General features: G+C 40.1%; 1 protein-coding gene across 1 annotated transcript in view; it reads right to left on the minus strand.

Annotated features, from left to right (window-relative positions):
• LOC126297680 (protein crumbs) overlaps positions 1-10,577 on the minus strand; it is a 355,128-nt gene extending 344,551 nt beyond the window's left edge. The window contains exon 1 of the mRNA XM_049988790.1: positions 10,418-10,577. Coding sequence (XP_049844747.1) covers positions 10,418-10,433 — 16 coding nt within the window. The 5' untranslated portion in view covers positions 10,434-10,577. The remainder of the gene's footprint in view (positions 1-10,417) is intronic.
• Between the last annotated feature and the right edge of the window lie 11,369 nt (positions 10,578-21,946).

Genomic DNA, 21,946 nt, shown 5'->3' on the forward strand with positions numbered 1-21,946 from the left:
CTTTGCATTCATTCCTTGATGTCATGGTATAATTTTATTGGTAACTGAATTCACGCGCAAAGATTCTTCCAGCCCAAAATCAGCCCACAGGACCACGTACAGCAATAATTTGTGTACCTCCTGTTGGCCTCTGTCTAACAGGCTTTGGATCCATACAGTGATCGTGCAGTAAGCTTATGATATTTGTAACTGAAAACATTAACACCACCCATGCATGTATAGAAACAGAGTAATGATCTTTGGGTTGTGAGCACATTCTTAACTGCTGTACGAAAATGTTAATGACATAAATTTTCAAGCGATTTGAAAGAGAGTAGAGGGCCGTTAGTGAAAGACTGCACATTTTTCAAATCAAGTTGAGGGCTTTGATGGAGGCAAATTTCTCCTAATTCCTGCAGGGAATCTTTACATCTATTAACCTGTTGTAAAGAGGATACAGGATTGTTTACCCGATCTACTCTGCCTGACCTGGGTTTCTTCAAATCATTCCAAGTGAATGCCAGGATGATTCTTACTAACAGGCAATGGCCAAAATCTTCCCTTTTCATTGCCCCTTTTCGTGACTTCTAAATAAGGTAAATCCTAAGACTCTGTTTATATTATTATTGTTATTGCCTTCAGTATTGTTTCCATTCAGACATTTATAGTCCGATGTTTTGGGTTGGGTATCGAAGACTGAATGTACAGACTTGTAGTCTGATACATACCCACTAACCCTCTATTATTAATACTAATGCCATACAGATAAATAGTCATTTTGAGGAAAAATGGAAAAAATGAAAGTACAATGGACCACAAGTTATCCATAATCCATTAACAAGACATGTGCCGCAGGACACAGCTTGTAAGTTCAACAACATGGCAGAATATGTAAGACCGTTCTAGTGGAGGAGTAAACTCAATTGGGAGATGGAGTACAGATCCGAAACCAGGCTACAACCTTCTGTGAGAGACTTGAAGGCACACTCAGCTGTTTCATAAGACTCTGTAACAGACTATTATTTGACCAGTGTTTACTATAGCCAATGTGGTAAATTTTTTTACAAAGATGCCATATTGTTTAATCATTATACAATTCCGGATTACTATTCAGAGTAATTTTATAATGCAATATACATAAAAAGGACATCAGAAGACTAGATAGATAGGTAAGGTACCTCTAGCAAGGTGTGTGTCAACCAACATGACATAGTAACTAAACAAATACACAGTCCAAAGAATATATCCCCCGACTACACACAGTTATTCAAAAGAATATACTTCATGGTTAACCCTCCACAGCCGCACCACTGTACCTGGCTTATTTTAACAGTCCATCGTTTCTGGTCAGCTTCTCAGAATATTGGCATCACCTATTCACTGCAACAATACTCTTTTTGCCTCCTGACCAACCCAATTTTGCAGGTACTTCTCTGCCCACAAACAAAATAGTTGGTATGTGCCTGGCTGTTGTAAAGGTGCATTGCATGACCAATGGACAGTTAACAAGTCACACTATGGACGTGGATGTTGCACTCCACTAATCTAATATGGATAAAATGTAAACTAATCTGTTCGTGGTTGATGCAAGCAGTCCTCAGCAGTCCTATGAAAGGTATATTTGTAGCAAACTTAGAGAAACACACACACACACACACACACACACACACACACACACACACACACACACACAGGAGGGGAGGGGGGGGGGGGGTGACAACTGCTGATCTAATGGATCATTTCAGCAAAATATACAGCCTGATTACTTTTGTTCTCGACATGGAGAGCATGAGGTTGACAATTACTGAACTGGCTGTTATGGACGTGTCCAAAAGAACAGATACCTGTTTGATCCAACAGCCATTATGAATTAAGACACAAAGGAATTACACACACTGGCTGTGAGTGGTAATTGGTTGAAGTCAATAAGGAAAATTGAAAATTTGTGCCGGATTGGGATTCGAACATCCGAGTCTCCTGCTTACTAAGCACACACTCTGATCACTAAGCCATCAGGACTCAGTTGCCATTGCAACTGCACAGACTACTATAACATGCCTCCCATCAGACCCAAATTCTCATCTTATCCACACATTACTAATGTAGTGACAGGAGGCGTACTACAGTAGTCTATGCAGCTGCAATGACTGGTGTGTGCAGATGGCCTAGTGGTGAGAGCACCTGCCTAGTAAGCAGGAGACCCGGGTTTGAATAACCGTCCAGCACAAATTATCAACGTTCCCCATTGATTTCAATCAATGCCCACTTGCAGCCAATGTCTGTAAACCCTTTGTATCTTAATGTTTCTCAAAATACAACAGGATTTTTTGGGATACTGTTTCACATTATAGTCTGGTTGCGAGTTGGCAAAATGAAAAAAATGTGACTGGAGGAAAACTGCCTGTGGTGATCTGCAACATGACCTGAGGTCTCAGTTAGGTTGAAATATTAGGGTGTGGTTGAGTTGGCAAGAAAACTGGTTGTAGTGACGGACTGATCTGTAGCTTGGATTAAGAGTTGGCGAAGTCAAAAGAATGGAACTAGAGGAAAACTGTCAGCAGTGATGGAATGATCTTTAGTGCAGACTAATGATCATTTCAAAAACTTCGTGGGGTATTTTCAAAATGTTCCAATATCTGAGGTGGTGGTTAGGAATGAACCTACATACACCGCAAAGTAATTTCATACACTCGACATCATAACAATGTTTTCAAATGTTATTTTCTCATTGGCTCCACCATCTTGCCTAATCACTCAACACCTGATTCATCATGTTTACTTCCAATAGCCACCATGCAAACAGTTACCAGTTTCAGCATACAACGGAAAAGCTACGCTACACTTTAAACTATGCCACTATCAAATGCCGAATGGTTATCCTTCTTCTTCAAATGTTTGGAGGATAACATCAATTAACTGTACACTAGTCATCAACTGTCGAACGGACAGTGACACATAAACCTAATATTCATATTTTTTTTTTTTAGAAACTCTCAACTGTAAATATTCTTCAGTGGGTCATAACATGTGCGAACACTTGCACACCAATTACGTAGCAATTATAATGACAAGGAACCAACAATGACATATACAGTGTTACATAATGACTCTTTACGGCTCACACTAATGTACATTACAAGTGAAACAAGAGGGTTTTCTGTGAGATTTGGTGTAGTCAGTCACATGTTCCATAGACCATTTGAATGATTCATTTATTAAAATAACATGGAACGAGTTAGTTTATAGTATATGTACACAGAATTTGTGTTCACATTAATAAAAACATTATTATTTTTAATCCTACTCATGCAACTACACTTATATATATATATATATATATACTATGTGATCAAAAGTATCCAGGCACCCCGAAAAACATATTTTTTCATATTAGGCACATTGTGCTGCCACCTATTGCCAGGTACTCCATATCAGCAACTACAGTATTCACTAGACATTGTGAGAGAGCAGAATGGGGTGCTCTATGGAACTCATGGACTTCAAATGCGGTCAGGTGATTGGGTGGAACTTGTGTAATACACTTGTACACGAGATTTCCACACTCCTAAACATCCCTAGGTCCACTGTTTCCGATGTGATAGTGAAGTGGAAACAGGAAGGGACACGTACAGCACAAAAGTGCATAGCCAACCTCATCTGATGACTGACAGAGACCACTGACAGTTGAAGGGGGTTGTAATATGTAATAGGCAAATATCAATCCAGATCATCACACTTGAATTCCATACTGCATCAGGATCCCCTGCAAGTACTATAACAGTTAGGCGACAGGTGAGAAAACATGGATTTCATGGTCGAGCAGCTGCTCATAAGCCACACATCACGCCGCTAAATGCCAAAAAATGCCTTGTTTGGTGTAAGGAGTGTAAACACTGGATGATTGAACAGTGAGAAAACGTCGTTTGGTGTGACAAGTCACGGTACACAATGTGGCGAATCGATGGCAGGGTGTGGGTATGGCGAATGCCCGGTGAACGTCATCTGCCAGTGTGTGTAGTGACAACAATAAAATTCGGAGGCGGCTGTGTTATGGTGTAGTCGAGCTTTTCATGGATGGGGCTTACACCCCTTATTGTTTTTCATGACACTATCACAGCACAGGCGTACACTGATGCTTTAAGCATCTTCTTGCTTCCCACTGTTGAAGAGTAATTCAGGGATGGCGATTGTATCTTTCAACAAGATCTAGCACCTGTTCATAATGCGCAGCCTGTGGTGGAGTGGTTACACAACAATAACATCCCTGTAATGGGCTGGCCTGCACAGAATCCTGACCTGAATCCTATAGAACACCTGTGGGATGTTTTGGAATGCCAACTTCACGCCAGGCTTCACCAACCGACATTGATACCTCTCCTCAGTGCAGCACTCTGTGAAGAATGGGCTGCAACTCCCCAAGAAATCTTTCAGCATCTGAATGAACATATGCCTGTGAGAGTGGAAGCTGTCATCCTGATGAAAGACGTCATGAACTTGTAAGTCATTTTCAGCCAGGTGTCCAGATACTTTTGATCACATTGAGTGAGTGAGTGTGTTTTTTAAGTGAATATTCATCAGTGGAATAGAAGCAGCAGAAATGATTTTAATTGGACATTTTATGTTATTGGGCAAATGATCAAAAATGTTTGTTGCTGCATATTGAACTCCTTTCCGAGCCATTGACAGTTTTAACAATGGGTAATGAAGGTAATTTTTCCCTCTTGTGTTGTTAGTATGTACATCACTGTTGTTCTCAAACTGTGGTGGATACATCAAATGTTAGTACGACCGTATTTGTTGAACTGAAATGGATGTAATGTGTACGGTTTTTTTCCAAAATTTATGGAGAGACCACTTAACAATTTTTTGGAAAATATCATTTACCATCTCTTCTGCTGCTTTTTCTCTAATGAGATCTAAAGTAATAGCAAATATACATTTATACCCCGTCTTTGAGTTTTCGAGGGTGCAGATGTGAATGTATCCAACAAATTGGAGGGTCTCTGAGTAAAAATTTGGATTACAGAAAGTTTTTGTCACTCCAAAGACAACAGGCCTGGGTAGGCCCACAGGTTGGTAATTATCTCAACATATGACATGTTTTCCTAATACTTTTTTGTTCTGCAAAACACTTCACCTATGTGCCACGAGCTCACTAAAAAGTTTCAAACAATTTTAAAGAAAAATAAAAACTGAATGAAGTAAATGCCAAATTACTGGGACTATAAAATACACCACAAGTTGAAGTCCTCGAAACTTCCCTGCTGCTGATAAACACTTGAATTTAGAACTAACTGAGTAATAAAATATTTGCCAGTAACTGTTCCAACTAACTGAAATGTACTGTGTTACATGGATGTGAGTGACGATTGCAAATGTCTTATGAATTTTGTAAATAACACAATGTACTGCTTCAGTGATGTTTAATAGCAACGTTTACTTTATCACAACACATTACACAAGCATGTTGGCACCTTGTGATGCACATGTGTCAATTACACATTTTGTATGACTACACACATCACACATACAATCATCTTTGATAGTAAGAACTAAGAAAACAGAAGACCTAAATGTAACTCATCTGGCAGCTCAAATTCACAGAGACAACCTTTCAGCACTTAATACACAAGAGAATCAGCGCCACAACTGGATACTATATAGCAGCAAAATTCATACGATTTTTCAACAACTCTAAGCATTTGTGAAGATGGAGCATTCATAGGAAGTATTTATTTCAGTACAAAGTTAACATTCTATAGAGAGAGCCGTACATAGAACTTCACCATTTGTAAGATGGTTCCAAACCGACTTTCAGCACCCTATTTCTTCATAGATTTCCATACATGGTTGTTACACATATAGTAATTTTCTATAAGTCATAGGAATGTCTTCTGACTTTAATCATACAATGATAAACAAAATTAATTATAGAAGACTTACTACAGTGATACATGGCAATGTAGAATCCAGTGGGCCTAGTGAACAACACGAGCCATTGGTACATTCTTTGAAGTGTGACCTCATACGTTACACAGATGGCACCTTCATTGTTTTTGTTTGTCTATTCCAGTCATAGATGGTGTTTCTGTGTGTTATTTATTTTTTGTGGATGGTGAATCAGATTGTCCTGTTTACTCGCTCTATATAGGTCTAGGGGAGAGGGTTAGCGTATTTAAAATCATGATACAGCAAGGCACAAGTATGGTTATGAAATGCAGTAACAACTGAGTCATAACAGAAATTTTATATATGACTTCCATGGCTACTTTTAGCTTCCTGATGAAAATTTCTACAATTTCCCAGGTCCTTTGATTATATGGATCATAAAATACTACCACAGAGACTAAGATCATATGGCATTGAAGGCATCCCCCCAGTATGGATGGAGGCTTTCCTTGACAACAGAAAATGGAGGTTCACATTAACAGATAATGCAGTAGGAATAAGACTACATTCTGAATAAGGAAACGTTAAATAGGGTGTCTTGTTATGTTCGGTGCCTAGCGCACTGCTGTTTTTGGTCCAGCATATCGGAGGGCTCTTCAAAAACTGTGATGCTGGTGGCTGACACCAATATACTGATAAAAGGCTCAAAACACATCCACGTCACATGCATCCAGGAAAATAATGGAACAGACTTACAACTGATTCACAGTAACCAATATAATCCTTCATACTACAAAGATACATATTACACAATTCCAAGCAATCCAAATGACTTTGTGATACCAGAAATAGAGATCAATGGGAATACATTGGATGAGGTGGGTAATGGGGAATGTTTAATTGAGTTTTTGGCTTTGGCCAGTGATGTAATGTTAATGGCTGCTATTACATCACCTTTTTCTGCATATATTGACACTTTTGTTGCTAGTTGGCAAAGCAAACTAATTTGAAAGTGAATAAACAAACAAACGAAACCTGGTCATTGTGACACACCAATCTGTAGCTTAGTGTAAAAAGTATGTTGGGTCGAGAGGTAACAGTTTGGTTGTGAGCTGGCAAAGCCAATGAATGTGATCCTTGTGGTGACAAACTGATGAGTTCCTTAGCCTACCTGGGAAAAAAAAAGAAAAAAAAAAAACAGCACAACCATCATGTTATAGCCACCATACTGTTCACGGCATTTTTCATGTGATCCCTATGTCACTGGTCAAAGTCAGTGCCTTATATCATACATTCCTCTATATCTGATGGGACTCCGTGTCTGAAGTACCTAGACATCCAAATGGATAACAAATTGAATTAGGAACAGCATGCTGTTTAATTAAGCAAAAACTCAGTTTTTGGCTGCTTTACATTAGTATTCACTCTCACCGAGTTGACATGCAGACAGGATTCCTGGTATGCTGCTACTCAGTACTGTCCTGTGTCATAATCTTCTGGAACAATGCAGCAAGAAAACTGTATCAAGTTCATAACCAAAATTCTTGCAGAAGCCTATTTAGGGACCTTGGGATTCTTAAATTTCTGTGCCATCGCATATTTTACGGATGGTATTTGTGGTTAACACCACAAGAGAATTTAGAATGAACTGGGCAGTTCACAATCACAATACTAGAAGTTAAATTATTTCCATATAAATTATGAATCTCTGTCTTAGCATTTAGAATAGTGTTTTATATTTTAGTGTGAAAACTGTAACAGGTTGCAGGGAGATATCAGGAATAAACTGAAAATCAAAAGATATTCAAAAAGAATATCTGATCAACCACTACAACTTAATGGAATATTTGTATGCAAGACTTTTGCTTAACCTTAATGCTTATACTAAACATATATTGACTCCAGAATGAGATTTTCACTCTGCAGCGGGGTGTGCGCTGATATGAAACTTCCTGGCAGATTAAAACTGTGTGCCGGACCGAGACTCGAACTCGGGGGAGCATTGCCTTTAGCGGGCAAGTGCTCTACCATCTGAGCTACCAAAGCACGACTAATGCCCCGTATTCACTGCTTTACTTCCGCCAGTACCTCGTCTCCTACCTTCCAAACTTGATAGAAGCTGAGACTATTGACTTCATCAGTATACAGACAGCTGATAGTGCTCTGTGCACAACAAAATAAACACTTTGCTTTATGTATTAGATATAAACATCATCTGAGTAGTAGAAGAGGAGCAGTCTAGCTATTTTCTTAATAATACATATAAATAAAAAGTAACTTGCAAGCAGTTCCATTATTATCAGTAGTATGAGTAGATCAGCACTACAATTGATTCAGTGTAAGAATATCCCTGGCAGTTGCACTGGGCTGGTCATGGCAGCTTTGTAAGTATACTCCAAAAATCACATAAAGCAATTTTGTAAACATATGTACGGCAATGCCTCAGTGTTGTCACAGCTATACAACTATTGTTTTTACCTACAGGAATTACCACTACACAACTGAAAGCTGGCATCAGCATTGCTAGCTGTTAGGGATCTCCTTACGCTGACTTGACTAGTCATAGTTTGTTCTTAGTATACTTTACAGATGCCACCTGTAGTGGTTCCTTCTGCTCATTTATGTGTAATCTACCAGGAAGTTTCATATCAGCGAACACTTCACTGCAGAGTGAAAATCTCATTCTGGAAACATCCCCCAGACTGTGGCTAAGCCATGTCTCCGCAATATCCTTTCTTTCAGGTGTGCTAGTTCTGCAGGTTCGCAGGAGAGCTTCTGTAAAGTTTGGAGGGTAGGAGACAAGGTACTGGCAGAAGTAAAGTTGTGAGGACACGGTGTGAGTCATGCTTGGGTAGCTCAGTGGTAGAGCACTTGCCCGCGAAAGGTAAAGGTCCCGAGTTCGAGTCTCGGCCCGGCACACAGTTTTAATCTGCCAGGAAGTTTCATATCGGCGCACACTCTGCTGCAGAGTGAAAATCTCATTCTGAGAACTATGATAAATATTATGTTGATTTTCTAAAAATTCCAGCAGCACCTGGGGGGCTACATGAAATAGTAGTGTTTCCAACTTTTACTGTCGATTTCTGAGAAGACATAATTTCCCTAATTTTACTACCTTTAAGAAGATTATCTTGCTAAATTCGTCCCAGAGCTTTGGAAAAATTTCAATGTTAAATTATTTATTTTGAACCTTACTACACTATCATCTCTTTTTGTCAACAAATACTTCAAACAGTAAGATCAGATAATTCATTTCTCCCCCCATATGATGTTGCACTGCTCCCTGATCAGTAAACTGCATGTTCCCAACAGTACCCAGAAAACATACAACACTGCTTGAATGTTAAGACAGAGTGCCTATAGTGGAAATATATTTAAGAAATCACATCTACATCTACCATTTCTCGTCCTGGAAAGAGAGAGAGAGAGAGAGAGAGAGAGAGAGAGAGAGAGAGAGAGAGATGAAAACTTTATTACATTACAATACTTGTACTACAAGGACCCCACATAGTATGGTATCTGAGATGTGAAAAGAGGTCAAAAGCATACATTTAATAGCAGTACAGTGCAATGACATTACGAAGGACTACTGTATTACACTGCTAATGCTAACTCTGAAATAACCTAAAACATTAAACTTAAAGAGTTTCTGTGAGCTGCCCAACAAAAAATTTGTTTAATTCATTCTTAAAATCCATCACATTATACGCATGAAAATATGCTGTCAGGTTGATAAACATATGTGTACCAATATATCTGACTGCTTTCTGTGCTAATGTTATCTCCTTGAAATCTCTGAAGAGGTTGTTTTTCGTCTCAATTTTTAATCATGCATTTCACTAATATTTGAGAAGAGAGAATGTTGGTAGGCCTAATGACACGTAAAATTAATAATGATGGATTACATGTTGTGAAATAGTTATCAAAACGTTAGTTTCTTGTAGAGATCTCTGAAGGATATTCTACCATTAATACCACATATAATCAGTATAATATGTTTCTGTATTTTGAACATACTGTCTCTGTAAGTTGACTTTCCCCCAATAAACTAGTCCACAAAACACAGGGGAATGGAAATACGCAAATTAAACTCGTCTCTTCCTGATTTAATCGTCTATAGCAGTAACCACAAGGTACATCAAATCACAGCATATAATGTTAACAAGTACTATGAACAAAACAAGTGTGACAGTGCACAGTTATCACAATGCCGTTATAATTATAGGTAATCCTCATGAGACAAATACAGCAATAACGTCTCACCCATGGAAATTTTGCTTCAAAAGCGCAGATGTTTAAAGCGTACTCAATACCAACTTTAGCAACATGTTTTGGTTCTGGTACACAAATATCATAACATGTCTATAAAACCATCAAATATAAGGGCAAACAATGCAACAAATCTTTTGCATTATTTCGACTAGTAAGATGCATTTTCACTCGAGCGAAAAGAGTGTGTCACGACGAATTTCAAAATCACGGACCATATCTTTCAAGAACAAATGATAACTTGAAAATAAATTACTCTGTTAACTGTTACGATACTTACGCACTTTTAACTCCATGCTTGTAAACAGTGTTACACGCACAAACACAAAGACGGCAGTAAACAATAAACAAAAAGAAGTCAAATCATTACGCTCCACAACCCTATCCTCTCCTCTCACGGGCAACAACTACACTGTACAATATCGCAGTAGATGACAAGGAATCCAAAGATCTCCATCGTAAACGTTACCTGCCTATTCTTTGCCGTGTATAGCCGGGTACCCGACTGCAACTAAAGTGACGCCACTGAACTGGCGTAATAAGGTCTGCAGAGTCTCTGGGGAACAGCGTTTCCACATTCTGTACTCAAGAATCTAATGACATTATGGCATCAACAGACAGTAGCAACCTTACTCATATGTCATACTGAGCCTTGACTACCCCCGGATTAACAGTGCTGTGAGACGTGTGAATTAGTAGTTGACCAGGAGGCTGCTGGTTGAAATGAAACCTCATATGAGTTACTAAACTGCGGGATAGGGATATACTAGAAACGGCCTACACTTCAATAATACAGGAAAAGATAGTTTGGCTGAGCTTCTTACAGACCACGTACAGAGAAGCCACTGTCACACAAAACCTTATCCCAGTGGTTACTTGTATCAGACAAGTGTCTTTCTTTGTTTAAAGTCAGGATTCAAGGAAACAGTTGTGAAAGAAGTAAAAGTAACCGAATAATGGCGAATAATGCTTAAAACGCACACAACACTAATGTTAACTTATTTCATCAGATTGTAGCGACCTGAGGAGCGACCAATCGGTCGAGAACTAACAAATGATTAATTGTATGTGGTATACTTTTTGACTGTGTTCATTAAACTGGCAAGTACGCTCTTTTGTTGTGTAATAAGCTGTGATAAGATGTGAAATAAAGCCGATTAACAGTGTACATCCTCAACTGTGTGTGTTTATTCATTCAGAATTTTGTTTGCATTACTGCAGCAATCAAAGAATCGTACAGTGACAACGCTAAACAAGAACACAAAGTATGAGTAATACAAGGTAGGACTTCGGGTTGAAATATTGTCTAATAACTACTTTTCTGTTGTTTAGATTTGTGGATTTACGTATCAGTGTTTAACAATAAACACAAAATACAAGTAGTAAGCGGACAACACTTTATTTTGCACATATTACACAGCAGAACACGACTACGCGAGAGTACTTCAAAACAAAACATCCGAATATAACTCTAGTCAAAGAAGCTTATTTTTACCTCCATGAGAATGACGAAGGAGTGTGTCGTCGTCGGTGTAAGTGACAGTCTGTCTGGACTGAAGAATCGATACTAGATCGGCGGACCTGTTGCGTGTAGGTTCGACTATTGGTGTGGACACCTCGAAATTGGAGAGATCTAGGAGGACATATGAGATGACATGCTCTGGTGATGGGCGTGGATTGTGGTCGTGCTGGAGTATGTCGCTGAAGGAGCGGGATGACGACGGTACGGCATGTCTCTGTGTCAATGAACACAAAGATATTGTCTTCATCTATGTTGGGCAGAGTCTGGAAGGAGCGAAGTAGCGTCATGAGCACAGTGGAAGGATCCTTCGGAAAGTGTGGCTGATCGAGGAGCACGAACAGCAGGTTATCTCGCAGTTGAAGCGAGAGATCGTCGATGCGATATGCCGAATCTCACGATGGCCGAGTGGGCAGAAGAGGGTAACAGTTCCTGAGGCAGGTTAGCAGGGGCACTCAACAAGCCAGCAGTTGAGAGGGTTTCCTCGTCAAAATGGTTGAAATGCACTGCAGATGAATCACTTTCACTGAGAGGGGAAGCACATGGTATCCATTGATTGCTATTATAGGATAGGGAGTCCACACTGAATGAAGGCTCAGTGGAAGCCAAAGGGGAGGGAATAGAATCATTCAGGATCCATGCTGGTTTCACGTGGTTGAGAGACACCATATGGTGTTTGCGTTGAGAACAAATGTCGATAGTGGTCACAACACAGACAACGACCTTGCAGGGACCTGAATATGGAAGCTGAAGGGCAGGTCAAAGAGTGCATTTGATGAATATAGTTTTGTGAGTGGTTTTTGCACTAAGTGGAAAATAACGAACATTCTATAAATAACATGATATGGACTGACGAATCTAACTTAGATTTACTAAAACCTAACTAACCTAAGGACATCACATACATACATGCCCGAGGCAGGATTCGAACCAGCGATTGTAGCGGTCCCGCGGTTCCAGACTGCAGCGGCTTTAACCGCTTGACCACCACGGCCAGTGACGTACAAATACATAAGTACAGTATCCATATTAAGAAAAATGATCCAGGACTGTTTCTGTATGGCGCGTGCAGCTGTTTCTCATGTCTACAACCAGTATATTCAGAATGTGAGGGTATTTTCAGCCTCCACAACAACCATTATTGCTCAGAACACAACCTCCATGTTATGTGTGAATGTGGCTTTCAGGCACACTTTGGCATAAACCTTTTGGCTGGACCCGTGGAAGGAAGTTGAATGTGCCCCCGTATCGTGCATTTCTTTGTAATACTTTGCCTGACTCATTAGATAACATTGTACTTGGTGTTCGGCGACAGCTATGGTTTCAGCGTGATGATGCTCCACCGCATTTTGGAAAGAATGCGCGTAACTACTTAAATGAAACCTTTCCAGGGAAATGTATTGATTTTGGAGGTGCAATGTTCTGTCCTCCATGTTACCCAGGCTTTTAAACACTAGATTTTTATTTTTGGGGACACTTACAGGAAGAAGTTTATGGTACACCATTAATGGACGTACATGACCTAATAGCTCACATGCAAGCCGTTTCCAGCAATGGTGGTTGCGTGTGTCTTGTGTAGGATCCCGCAAAGTATGGTCGAGCGAGTGGCGAAGTGTTTGCAAATGCAAGGTGGTCACTTTGAACTTCTTTTCTAAAGTTAACGTCACTCATACATGTACATACCGGCTCAGAGAAGCTAAGTCTGGCTGTCAACGACACAGAATGGAATTATTGTGCAATCTAGTAAGGTCTGCCTATTTCTTTATATCTCACTGGACGCAGATGATGTATTTGTACACACTATTATTTTATATTGGCTTTATTTGTGTAATGGACGAAATGAAGTGTTTGTAAGAAGTTCATGTTATGTCTTAATGTTTGAATAAAGGTAACAGTAACAGAAGGAAATACACAAGATACCACATTGTGGGGGTGTAAATTGGATGCAGTTTAATGCTTTAACGGAAAAAAAGTTTGGCTCGAATGCGATGTCATACTTTGATGAATCTGCATATCTATTCCGCCATGGCACTACTTCATATCACTGAGTTAATGGGACTCCTCTGGCACAGCACAGAGTTCATAATACCTGCTCTTGGCCATGTTGCACGCAGTTAGAGCATTGCCAGGGCCTCATTTTTGAATGGCACATCTGTTAAACCTACTGGGTTTTGCTAGACACATTTTTTCTTGAATTGGGATGAGGATCACATGCCAACCATCAAGTGCAGCATTTCTTCTTCACTCCATAAATTGTTTGTGAAGAAAATGATCAAAAATACTATTAAAATGTAAATATTGAGTATAGAAAGAACAAACCAATCTGAACGAATTTCAATATTGTATAAAAGAGTAACAAGTGTAGCTAGAAATTGACACAAAAAGGTGGGGAGGACGGTATTAGCCGTTCTCCTCTCTTGTAATTTTAGTGTACATAAACGCACCTGATAGTAATGTACATTAGATATCAAAAAGAAATGTAAGAAATAGCTTTGCAATTTATTTTTAGTAAACTAACACATATAAGTCATCAAAAATATTAATTAGATATTACATTTGTAAATACGATTGAAACTAGTTATAAAGGATGAGAAGTGGAAGAGAGAACTTGAATCTTTTTCATACAGGAGGAGGGGTTTTCTGTCATTTTAGTGTGCTTCCATTGACTGGGAGGTAGGATGTGTTTCCCACCAGTTTTATATCACACAATACCAGATGACTGGTATGGACATGTCATTACCTTAAGTATAACTAGTTCTATTGCCTAAGGTAGTTCTCCTGGATGATCGTGAACAATTGCCGGTGTTTCCTGGTGGGAGGGCCGAGGTGAGTAATCTTGAATATAACTACAAATGGAGGGTAGTGGTGAGTGATCTTGAATATAACTCCACAAGTCTTTAGCCTGACACTGGAAGAACCCTTGAGATAAGATCGTAATATCGTCCCATATGACCCCTGATAACATTTTTTTTTTTTTCTGGCAGAGCTCGCGTTTTCACGCTGTGCCTAGATGTACAGTTTTTCATTCATCAGTTTCAGAATCATATCATGGAGTGGAAGAAGTATCTTGGCTGTAGCAGCTGGCCTCTGAGCGTTTGACTGAAGTATAATGAGGTAGAAAAGAGTGCGATATTGTTTAATGCTGTTACGTATTTTTCATTTGTTGGAACTTGAAATTTCCGCACTCACTGGCGGCGAGTTCCTGTTCTGACAGCAAGACAACCCAGTTTCAGATGGCTCTTGGAGAACATACTTCTTCCAGGCTGTTGTGGAGTAAACAGTTTCGTTTTAGCCCTTCATAAAGTAAAGACTTCATGCTATGTCGGGAGAGATGACTGATAAGATGAGCCTTAATACTTCTGGGCGTCTGTACTTAAGCATTAAGCACAAACAGAGTTCTGAAATAACATATTCCAGACGTTGCCACCGACAGCACCTTTATTTATGCGCTACCCAGTTGATGAGATGACACATCATCATGGCCACTGCAGCAGTTTAGTAACTAATTTAACTCACACTCTTCAGGAGCCGAATGCACGAGCTTAAAGACATACAGCCAGTTTCTTGCTTTCAATGCAATTTTTGGCAACCTTATGGTGTTTGCTTCTATCTTCATGTGTACTTGCTACATCTTATTAACATCTTATTCAGTCACTGGCCATATCTATGAACTAATAACGTAACTGTATTGTATCCTCTGTAACCACCTATACCAACGTTATACTTTCAGTTGTAGTCCCTTGTTCGATTATTAATGCTTTCTTTTTAAGATTTCACTGTGTAACTTTCACATTCAAAGTCAATAAATCTATTTGTTATAGTGTCTATTTATTTCCATTTATAACTAGAAGATCCCACCTCCCATTAATATGTGGGTGGAGTGGTACCAATTTGTTCCATGCTTACGTGGGCCACCCCTATTAACACTCCTTTAAAGAAAATGTTTTGCGTTGTGAGACAGTACCCTTGTTTTCAGTTAATTTGGAGTGGTTCCTCATTCTGTTATGCATCCTAGGGGTATGCTCCAACCACAACTGACACCCCACGTAAGATTTTGCCGATACTGGCAGGATTAATTTCAGAAATCCCGCGATCTTGTGATTCTCGTAGTAAAATTTACTTTCAATTAATTTTAATCAAAGTAGTAGGACTAACACTCAACAATAAGTGAACCTCATAAAATCTAAACTAATATTAAATCAATGCACTTTTACTAATTTGAACTTTTTCCTAGCAAACAAAGAAAGGTTGGTGTGAAATAATCTATCATTGTCCAGAGTCTAATTTTTGAAAATTTGGAGCAAATATTTTTTTGTTTTATATGCATGGTTAGGAATTTCGTTATATTTTGTGTTGACTAAGGCAGGATTTTGGTTATTTGGGGAAAAGTGTGTGCTTTCTACATCAATATTTTCTAACACCAAGGTTAACCCACGCTTGTGCACGCAGTTTAGAAATAATGACATCTGTAGATTGCGAGGAAATGAGTAATTCTGTTCGCGAACTAGACATGGAGATCAAACATGGCAGTTTGCATAGTTCTGAGGTAATGGGAAGTGGAGATAGTAATATTGACGAATCATTAACGACAAACCGGGGATCAGACAATCTACAGAACAATGTAGAAGAAGCAGAAGCACAGGCATTAGGTGAAGAGAATATGGCAATGTCTCAGGCAACAGAAGATTCGGTAGCTGCTGGTCACACAAACCTGACACAGAACGTTGCAGTTCATGCTACACATCCACCTCTACCACCAGAAGTGGAAGCAAATGCTTCGTGAAAACTTCCAAGCGATAGGTGACTGCTTCAAAAGAACAGACAAAAAGATGGAGGAAAATTTTAATAAATCACAGTAGGAAAATGAGAGGCGTTTCAATAACATTGCAGATTAGTTTCATGGTGATCATCTTAAGTGATTTGGCGGTCATGCACAAGTGTGTAATGAACAGATGAAAAAAGTATACGAAAAAATGGGGCAAGAAGTCAAGAAATCAGAAGTGAGGATGAAACAAGTAATTGATGATCAGGTTAGCAACTGTGCAAATAAATTAAGTGCAGAAACTCAGGAGGTGAAGAAAACGTGTGTTGAATTACAGAAGGACATAGATAACATTAAATAATGAAAGGATGTAGTCACAGACGATATTTCCCAAGTAAAGAAACAAGTGTATCTGGTATCACGAATTTGGATAGGACAGTTCCTATTGATTTAAAAGATCAGTGGTTTTGACATCACGAGTTTGAATAGGACAGTTCCTGTTGATTTAAAAGATCGGGGATAGGACAGTTCCTGTTGATTTAAAAGATCAGGAAGAGATAAAAGTACTATTTCAATCCAAGAAGCTTCAGGCAGGTATTAACAATCGGAATCGGGAAGCGCTGTTCGAGTTATTTAAGCAGAGTCAACGAAACAATGGTTTACCAACAGTATGCCAATCGGGTAAACATTATTGAGGGAGGCAGAAAGAAGAACAAAAATTGCACGAATTAACTGACAGGCATTGTCTCGTTACCAGTGAACCAGTGCCATCTCCAGTTTACATGGAATTATCGGTAATTATAAGTATCAATTTTCGGGACTTGGAAGAGGATGAAATACGAAAGCATTTTGTCTCAGTCCAAAAATACGTGGTGTTTCCTGATAGATCGACAATCTGCATCCCAAAATTTGGATCGAGCAGCTCCAAAAAGTTCTGCCCAGATCCTGTTGCGCAAGTTGCAAGGCCAACTTTATCTGTGCATACTTATGCGAAGATGCAGCCGCGGTTGTGTACGTGATTGCGCTGAAGTGCTAGACGTTTGAAGAATTTAACGATGCGTCTCTGGACGAATTGTGGGCAAAGGAATAACAGGAATGTGTAAAACTAGGCATTTAAATGATATAAAGTTACATGATCTCACAATTTCGAAGTGCGACCCAATACTTCAATGAAATGGTTAAGAGAAATCGATTGTTGGACACCCCTTTTGAGGCGAGGAACTCATACAGGTCTGCCAAAGGGAAGTGCCAATGCGAGCTCAAAGAGACATTGTATTACCTGGTGATGTTATGGACGACGCAGGCGCATTCTTTTGACGAACTTGGCTACAGCTGTGAAAACGAGGTCAGAGAACCAGCGGACTTCGTGCTAACACACTACATGGGCCACCGAATGAAGGCTGGTGAGAAAGACGAACATCCCGAAAAATCGAAACAAATGGAATAGAAATAATCAACGCGATTCGCGGGCAGAACCAAATCGTACTGACAATAGAAGAGAGCATAGAGGACTGATGATCAACGGCAAAAGGGTGCAGAAATTGTTGAATTCAGAGACCGAGGTCGACATGCAATGAAAGATCTAACAGAGACCCAAAGAGGGCAGATTTTGGGGCCCTAATTAACTGGAGCAACAGTAACCAAGACAGCCAACTTATTGAATGTTTCAAGAGATACTGTTTCAACATTTATGACAGCCTACACAAAACATTAAAAGACATCACCTTGTAAACGTAATAGTGGGTGCAAATCAAAACTAAATGACGAACTGTGTCAAAACAACACAAAAGTACGATGGCTAAAGTGACTGCAGAGCTGAATAGTCATCTCCGAGACCCATATTTATAAACACTGTCTGCCGAGAAGTACATGAAGCGAATATTCATGGACAAGCTGCTATACTGAAACCATTAGTGATGACAAATAACGCAAAGAAGCGTACAACATGGTGACAGTATCTTAAATTCTGGATGGCTGATCAGTGGAAACACATCATATGGTCCGACAAGTCAATGTTTTCGTTATTTCCAACATGGGGCCGGGTTCACGACTGGAGAACGCCAAAAGAAGACTATAATCCTAATTTCTTGATTCCAACGGTTATGCATGGAAGTGGAAGTGTAGTGATGTGGAGACCCATGTTATGGTCTTCTTGTGGTCCCATCACTACTCTTAAAGGCAGTGTTACAGCGAACGATTATGTGAACATTTTAGATGATCAGGTGTACCCCATCATTCATATGTTGTTCCCCAAAAATGATGCCATATTTCAGGACGATAATGCACCCATTCACACAGCCAGGACAGTACAATAGTGGTATGAGGAGCATGCAACTGAACTGCAGCGTCTTCTCTGGGCAGCACAGTTCCCTGACTTGAACATTATCGAACCCTTGTGGGCGGTATTGGAGCACAGACTCTGGAGCAGATTTCCGCCTCCCTCGTCACTACAGGAGTTAGAAGAGGTTCTGATCTAAGAGTGGCGTAACATTCCACTGGAGACTATACAATAATTATATGCCAGTATTCCAAAAAGAATTGCAGCTGTATTACAGGCATATATGGGTCCAACCTCTTATCAATAATGTTACTTAAAAACCGTCTTGATTGCAATTTTTTTTATTCATATGACCGGTTTCGGTTCATTCAGAACCATCTTCAGATCTGATATTTCAGTTACAGGAGTAACCCGTCCAAATCCAGCAATTTTCACATGCTACGTCACATACTCCTGTAACTGAAATATCAGATCTGAAGATGGTTCTGAATGAACCAAAACCGGTCATATGAATAAAAAAAAATTTGCAATCAAGACGGTTTTTAAGTAACATTATAAAATCACTGATTGCTGTTATCCCATAAGACATTATGTCTGTTTTTGCAAAATCTTATCAATAAACCATTCCCAAGTAAGTACATGTGTTCACATTTTTTTGCCTATATTTAAGTGAAACTAGTAGGAATTTGTAATAAAACCGTCATGGAGCGTCGCATTATCCACAGCTGGCTGGTAAGCGCTGCGTTGCAGCATGTAGGTTATAACAACATTTACACAAGATCTGTGGAAGAGCTGCGCTGTAAAAAACCTGCACTGAGCAGTAGTAACAGCTGAAGTAGGCAGGATGGTATCAGCACACTTGGGCAAGAACCATGTTATGAGCTACTAGATCAGGTGCTCGGTAACATTGCAACAAATGCACCCCAAAGCAGTATAAATAACCGTGAATTTTTAGTCCAGAGGTATTACCATGATTCTAGGGCTATACTAGACTATGGGTGCCCTTGGTTCCACCAGCTGCAGCCATCGGATTGATAAGTGATTCATCAGAGACAAGGGTATCGTCAGAAGTGCACCAGGGAAGTGAGATAGGACTGCTGTTGTTCTCTACATACATAAATTATTTAGCGGTGAGGGTTCGCAGAGTGAGATAGGACTGCTGTTGTTCTCTACATACATAAATTATTTAGCGGTGAGGGTGCGCAGCAATCTGTAGTTGTTTGCTGAAGATGCTGTGGTGTACAGGGAGGTGTTGAAATTGAGTGACTGTAGGAAGATGCAAGACGACATAGGCAAAATTTCTAGTGGTGTGGTGAATGGCAACTAGCTCTAAATGTGGAAAATGTAAGTTAATGCGGATGAGTAGGAAGAATAGATCCGTAATGGTCGTTTTCAATATTACTAGTGACCTGCTTGACAGAGTCAAGGCGTTTAACTGTCTGGTCGTCACACTGCAAAGCGACATAAAACGGAATGGGCATGTGAGAACTGTGATAGGGAAGGCGAATGGTCAACTTCGGTTTATTGGGAGAATTGTAGGAAAGAGTTTTTCACCTGTAAAAGAGACCGCATATAGGACGCTGGTAAATCTATTCGTGAGTACTGCTCGAGTGTTTGGGATCTGTACCAGGTCAGATTGAAGGAAGACATTGAAGCACTTCAGAGGTGGGCTGCTAGATTTGTTACCAGTAGGTTTGAACAACACATAAGTGCTATGGAGATGCTCCAGGAACCCTAATGGAATCCCTGGAGTGAAGGCAACGTTCTTTTCGAGAGACACTGGCGAGAAAATTTAGACAACTGGCAGCTGAAGCTGGCTGCCAAACGATTCTACTGCCGCCAACAAAAACAAGATTCAAGAAATTAGGGCTAATACGGAGGCATAGAGAAAGTCGTTTTTCCATTGCTGTACCTACAAGGGGAACAGCAAAGGAAATGACTAGTATTGATACAGGGTACCCTCCACCAGGCACCATAGGTGGTTTGCGGAGTATCTCAGTAGATGTAGATGTAGATGTAAGTCCACCCTATGGTATTTGGTGCATCAGCACATTAGATCTGCCGTCTGTGCCTGCCACCTCCAAAGTCCTGCCAGGGGGCAGCGGGTCATGTCCCATGGGCAGCAGTCCTCCCTCGTCACTGCTGAAAATGCAGGCTATGCATGGGTAGCCTGGGCTCGAGGATTCAGCAGCACAGGGCAGACACAGCAAGAAGAACTAACGATTCGCTGACATTGGGGTTTCTTCCTACTGACAAAATGACAGCGACTGTCCAGCCTGACGTAAGCAATGCAAGGCACCTCAGCGGGTCCTATCCGCTGATCGTCGCTGCCCACTGTGCCAGACTGTGGTGTGTTTGCCTCACGTTGACAATAATTAAGTGTTCTTCTCGAACAAACCTAAGGACACCACAAACATCCATGCCCGAGGCAGGATTCGAACCTGCTTTCATAGCGATCGCTCTGTTCCAGACTGTAACGCCTAGAACCGATCGGCCACTCCGGCCGGCTCGATATCTCAAACCAGTTATGAGATACGAGAAGTTTATGAGTGTTTCAATTTAGTTTTTTCACTGAAGCATGAGTTAGTGGCGGAAGGCTTTACAGACATTGTATTATCTCGGGATTGGGAACAGACAGCGATATCCTTTAAAGTTCAAGGAATAATTCAATATATTATCTACACTTAATACGCTGGAGCATGTAAACTAACACGCACCAAACACAAATTAACAGTGAACCGTATTTTTCACTGCAAACTGAAAATTTCTTGTAGTAGTTTATCTACTATCGAAGTATCACAATAACAATGACCATTAACGAAATAATAGGTGGTTCATCATGAAACTGAAGAATTAAACTATAAGATGCGCGAGAATGAGAGGTTAGTACCGCATAGTTTCTTTAAAATCGTCTGAGAAAGATTACAGATCGGCCGGTTTGCTGATCACACAGTCAAGCGAGCCTGTGAGGTTCCGGGCCGAAAAGGCCTGGCATATCGACACTTGCTGACGAGCCCAGCACTCACTGGCAACTATGCTTCCCTCCACTCGCTCCGTACTGAACTGTCAAAAGTCGCAACTTATTTTAAACGCACTACAGGCTTGTGAACTTTGAAATGAGAACGAAGTTATGGGAGCTGAGGGTTAATGTTGATGTGTACCATGATTTGGCCAAATTTCTGCAAGAAACTCCAAAAAATCTTTCATCTTCATGAACAATTATTCCATTACCAATAGTCACACCTTAGTT

The sequence above is a fragment of the Schistocerca gregaria genome, chromosome X (assembly GCF_023897955.1).
Source record: "Schistocerca gregaria isolate iqSchGreg1 chromosome X, iqSchGreg1.2, whole genome shotgun sequence".
Classification (NCBI taxonomy): Eukaryota; Metazoa; Arthropoda; class Insecta; order Orthoptera; family Acrididae; genus Schistocerca; species Schistocerca gregaria.